We start from the raw sequence: 5191 nt of genomic DNA on the forward strand, positions 1-5191 counted from the left end.
TGGGTAGAGGCTCTATAATTTGATATCTCGATGGAAAAAAAAAAGCACAGCAGGGACTCGGGGAAAACAAACAAACAAACAAGAAATAAGTAAAGAAAAAAAATAAGAAAAAAAAAAAAAGCAAAGCGCCACGGTTTCGTGCTACGTCGCAGCAGCTCGATCAGAGCCCCGGGAGAGCGGCGGAGACCCGAACCGGCGGGCGATGGGGTTACCGCGCTCGGGGATGCGGCGGGTTGGGCAATGGTTTGCCCAGGCCACTCGCCCTCCTGCCCCGCTCTGCCCCAACCGCGGTTTAAAAAAAGCACCATTTAGGATGCTCAGAGCGGAATCTAATGAATTTATTTGTCAGCAACTAACGGATCTTTAAAACGCGAAAGCATCCGAATTTGCCCGAGCAAAACCTGCGGGTCCTGCATCTCCCGGGCCCCGGCCGAGCCGCGGGGAAAGCCCCGGGAGAATCCGCCCCGGGACCGGCCGGGGCAGCACCGCGCTTCGCTCCGTCTCGGTAGATCTGCCTGAGAACCTGGGGGGTGGGGGAATCTCTAACCTGCCTCCGTAAAAAAAAAAAAAAAAAAAAAAAATTAAAAAAAATTGTTTCTTAAAAAGCATTACATTACTCAGAGCAATAGTTCATAAAATACTTTATTGAAATAAAGTAAATATCTTCGCATTAATAAAACTGATCATAAAATGCAGTTTTCGAATAACTAGGGGCACCACAGGGTTTTAGACAGCGAGTAGATGTGAAAGGTGGGATCCAGTGTCCTCCTGGCCCCTCCGGGCCGTCGCACAACACAGGCGTCCGTGGCGCAGCGCTCCGCGGGCGCGGAGAGGAACGGCGGGGCGGGGGAAGGGGAGGTGGGGGGGGGAGGGGGGGGGACACGACGGGGAAAAGGGGACGCGACCAACCAAGACGCCCGATTCAGCGGAGACCGAAGGCGACCGTGACCACTGACCGTGCTGTCCCCCGTCCTGCCGCCGCGGCGGGCGGGGAGGTGCGGGGCCGGCGGCGGGCTGGGCGGGCAGCGCCCCGGGGGGGCGGCCGGGGCCGGCGGCGGTGGGGCCGGGCGGTCACCCTCACTCCTCCTGGCTGACCTCGGCCGGCGAGCCCAGGCTCTCGGGCGGCTTCTCGGCCTCCCGGGCCCTCTCCTGCTCCGAGAGCTGCTCGCTGCTGGGGATGGAGTTCTTCTTGGGGCGGCCCTTGGGCTTGGTGGGGGACTCCAGGCCGCCCCCCTGCAACACCTGCCAGGCGGGGAGGGGGTAGAGGAGGGGGGAGACCCCGGTCAAACCGTGCTGCCATCAGCCCGCGGCGGGAGGAACCCCCCTCTGCCCCGTCCCCCGGTGCGGCTCCTCCCGACCTGCGCCGATCGCCCTCCGCACCCGCGCAACGAGCTGCAAAACCGGGAGGTCTCGGACCGGGGCGCGGGGTCCGGCTGGCCTTAAAGATCGGGACCATATATATTTTTTTAAATTATTATTAATTTTATTTTTTTTTTTTTTTTTTGGCCAGGGCCGGCGCGCGCAAGGACGAGCCCGCGGTGCAGCGCTCCGTACCCCGGCGGGGCGCGGACCCGGCGCGGTGCGGCGCGCAGAAGGGGCGGCCTCAGATACTTACTATTTTCTTCCATTTCATACGCCTGTTCTGGTACCAGGTTTTCACCTGGAGCTGGCTGAGCCCCAGCGATTCGGCCAGGTCTATTCTGCGGGCGAGAGAGAAAGAGAGAGGGCGGTGAGGCCGGGCGGCTTTCGTCTCGGCTGGCAGCTTTCCTCCTTTTTCGGGAAAAATAAGCCCCCATCCCATCCCAATCCATCCTATGCCGTCCGGTTCCATCCCATCCCGTCCCGCCCGTGGTCCGGAGGGTCTTTCGTCTCCTACCTGTCGGGCGTGGAGAGGTATTTCTGCTTCTCGAAGCGTTTCTCCAGCCCCATGAGCTGCAGCTCGGTAAAGACGGTGCGGCTCCGGCGCCCCTTCTTGGCTTTGCCGCCCGGCTCCGGGGGACCGGGGTCCAGCTTGCCGCGGAGGTGCAGCTCCAGCGGGAGATGGGGCGAGGCGGAGCCGCCCTGCAGCCCCGAGCCGGCGGCCAGCAGCGCCGAGCCCAGCCCCGAGCAGCCCAAGGGAGCCAGCGGGAACTTGAACACGGCGGCCGGCTCCGCCTTCAGCACCGCTGCGGGAGAGAAGGGCCGTCAGCGCCGGGCAACCCCCGGACCGGACCCCGGGGACCCCCGGGGCTGCAGGGTGCCTCGGTTCCCCCGGGGATCGGACCCTGCAGGGAGCCCCGGGCCCTTCGCCTCCTTTCTCGGAGACGAGAAAAAAGCGGAGCCCCCCCGGGATGCGGAAATCCTTGGGATGCGGAGACCCCGGCTCTGCCGCCTCCGCGGTACAGGGTCACATTTTACCCTTCAACCGGCAATTGCTTAATTACGGAATGACTTGGGGGGTTATCAGCGAAAGGAGTTTAAATAAACCGAAAAGCTTTCCCCGCCGGTGCCACACAACAAGCGCCGGGCCCGCTGCAGCCGGCCGAGCCCCGGGTTTCCCTCCCGAGGAGTTTTCGGGACGTTTTCGGGTCGGGGAACGATTTTATATCCCCACGATTTTCCGATGAAGACGCGCCGGGGGACAGGGAGAGTTTCGGAGCCCATCCCCGAGGATGCTGCTGCAGACGGCGCCGGGCTCTCGGCCCAGGCGGCGGCCGCTCCGCTCCCCGGCGGGCTGGGGCCGCCGCCCGCCCCGGCTCGGCTCGGCTCGGCTCGGCTCTCCCGGGGAACACGGCGTCCGTCCCAAATTCAGGGCGCCCGGAGGGTGGAAAGGAGCTCCGGCCCTGCCTGCCCTCCCCTCCCCGCCGGCGAAAAGGGCTTGGAGGGGAGGCTCTGCCGGCTCCGCCGCCGCGGCCTGGCCAGAAATCGTGGCGTCGAAGCAAATAACGCCCGGGCTCCCTTACAGGGCCCGATCCTGCTCCCGCTGAACCCGGCGGGAGCCGCGCCGCGGGGGGCTATAAACAGCCTTTCATCTGGCCCAGTATTTCAAAGAGTTCTGCCCATCTTGAAAACAATACTGTCCTCCAGGTACTCTGATATGCGTTGCCCCCCTGCTCTGGGGTTTGACGCTTTCTTCTTTCTCTTTTAAAAAGAAAGCGAGAAATCGGGATCCTACTCTTCCGCTCGCTTCTACGGATAAAGAGCAACGTCTCCGCAGACTAAGATGGCTTGGGAAGCGAAAGCCTTCGCAATCTCACATGAAACACTGGCGTTTAAAATGCATTAAATATTGGCGGATTTTTTAAAAAGTATCTCTTTTAAAAAGACACTGCATTTGTCTTAGATACTATATCAGACTGGATAGAGCACGCTGGTTCCCTCTTTAAATAAGTATATATAAAAATATATTTTATATATATATAAAAAAATAATATATGTATTATATACATATGTCGGGATTCCAGCTAAATCCGTGTCCGGAGAGCGCCGTGCCGCCTCTCGCAGCCATACAGATATATACCCCGCTGCGTAGGTTCCAGCAATTCACACCTCATCCAAAAAAAAACCACGAGGAGAAAAAAAAAAAAACAAAGAAACCCCCAACCCCATCACCAACAACGGTCTCCCCGTGAAATTCAATGGCCGTTTTGTGCAAGCGGCGACGGAGCCGTAAAACCGCTTTCTTCATTTTAGGCCCAAAATATTTGTCAGGCTCCAGGCTGGGAGCCTCCGGCGGCACGGCGAGGGGATGCGCACGGCCGGCAAAGCCCGGCGGCTATCTTTTTAGGTAAAAAAAATCATGAAGTTTTCCTCCAAAATCTCTAAAACGCGCTCGGCTGGATCAGCGGGAAATGCCTCCCCGCCTCGCCGCCCCTCTCGCCCCCCCACCCCCCCCAGCCGCGGGACCCCCTCGGCTCGGGGGGCTCCCCCGGCGCCCCCCCCCCCCCCCCCCGCCGCCCCGGGACGTACCGAGGTGGTTGTGGTAGGGGCGGGCGGAGAGCAGCGCTTGCACCCCGAACTTGAGCAGCTCCCCGGCCGGCGCGGCCCCCTTGGCGTCCGGGGGGTCGGTGAGGATCTCCTCGATCATGAAGCTGCGGTAGCGATGCGAGCGGTGGTCGGGGAAGGCTTCGGCCGGAAAATAGTGCGCGGCCCCCAGTTCCAGCGGGTGCTGCATCCTCGCCGGGGCGGAGGAGGGGGCGGGCGGGGGGGGACGGACGGACGGACGGACGGACGGACGACCCCCGGGGCCGCCGGGCCGCCCTAGCGCAGCCCCCCGGCCGGCGCTGCTGGCAGCCGGGCAGCGGGGCGCCCCGGGGGGGCTCTGCCCATCGCCCCGCCGCCCCCCTACCCTGCCCCTGCCCCTACGGGCCGGGCCCGGCGCGGCCCCCCCAGCGCCAGTGGCCCGGGACCGGCCTGAGCAGCGCGGCGGGACGGAGCCGTTACCGCCGCATGCACCCGGGGCGCGGCACCGGGGAGCGTCTCTCCGCCCCGGGACGGCGGGCAGCGGCCTATTATACCACCGGCCCCGGCGGGGCTGTCAGCGCTGCGGGGGAGGGCGCGGGAGGGGCCGCGGAGGAAGGAAGGGGCCGGGGCGGGCGAGTACCTGGAAGCGAGAGGTTACAGCAGAGCATTTGATCCCCTGCCATACAAAGCAAATTAGCCGTTTCTGCTCGCCGCGGGAGAGCGGGCACCCAAACAAGCCGCGGCCCCTGCGGAGCGCGGCCCCATCCCCGGCCCCATCGCAATTCCTAGCCCCGGCTCCGGCCCCATCTCTGGCCCCTTCCCCGGCCCCATCCCCATCCCCGTCCCCATACCCATCCTCGGCCCCATCCCCGTCCCCATTCCCACCCCCGTCCCCAACCCCATCTCACCCCCATGCCTATCCCTATCTCCTTCCCCATCCCTGGCCCCTTGCCGGTCCCCATCTCCGTCCCTGACCCCGGCCCCAGCCCCAGCCCTGTCTCCAGCCCCGTCCCCATCCCCGTCCCCGTCCCCATACCCATCCTCGGCCGCATTCCCACCCCCATTCCCATCTCATCCCCATCCATCCCTATCTCCGTCCCCATCCCTGGCCCCTTCCCGGTCCCCATCTCTGTCCCTGACCCCGGCCCCAGCCCCAGCCCCAGCCCTAGCCCTGTCTCCAGCCCCGTCCCCATCCCCGGGGCTGGCAGGGGACCCGCAGCCCCGGGGAGCGCCTGGCCGGAGGTGGGGG

General features: G+C 63.9%; 1 protein-coding gene across 1 annotated transcript; it reads right to left on the reverse strand.

Annotated features, from left to right (window-relative positions):
- Positions 1-994: 994 nt before the first annotated feature.
- On the reverse strand, positions 995-4153 carry BARX1 (BARX homeobox 1). The gene is made up of 4 exons (XM_063348269.1): positions 3949-4153; positions 1877-2165; positions 1616-1700; positions 995-1242 (listed from the first exon to the last, which is right to left on the reverse strand). The coding sequence occupies exons 1-4, from the start codon at positions 4151-4153 to the stop codon at positions 1078-1080; spliced, it is 744 nt and encodes a 247-aa protein (XP_063204339.1). The 3' UTR covers positions 995-1077.
- Positions 4154-5191: the final 1038 nt, after the last annotated feature.

This window comes from Chroicocephalus ridibundus, chromosome 10 (genome assembly GCF_963924245.1).
Source record: "Chroicocephalus ridibundus chromosome 10, bChrRid1.1, whole genome shotgun sequence".
Classification (NCBI taxonomy): Eukaryota; Metazoa; Chordata; class Aves; order Charadriiformes; family Laridae; genus Chroicocephalus; species Chroicocephalus ridibundus.

Excerpts from the sequence above, each read along its gene's own strand:
- BARX1 (XM_063348269.1), bottom strand. The coding sequence starts at position 4,153 with ATGCAGCACCCGCTGGAACTGGGGGCCGCGCACTATTTTCCGGCCGAA. Across the intron at positions 1,701-1,876 it reads TACCTCTCCACGCCCGACAG|AATAGACCTGGCCGAATCGC; the intron begins GTAGGAGACGAA and ends TCTCGCCCGCAG. Across the intron at positions 1,243-1,615 it reads GTATGAAATGGAAGAAAATA|GTGTTGCAGGGGGGCGGCCT; the intron begins GTAAGTATCTGA and ends CCCGCCTGGCAG.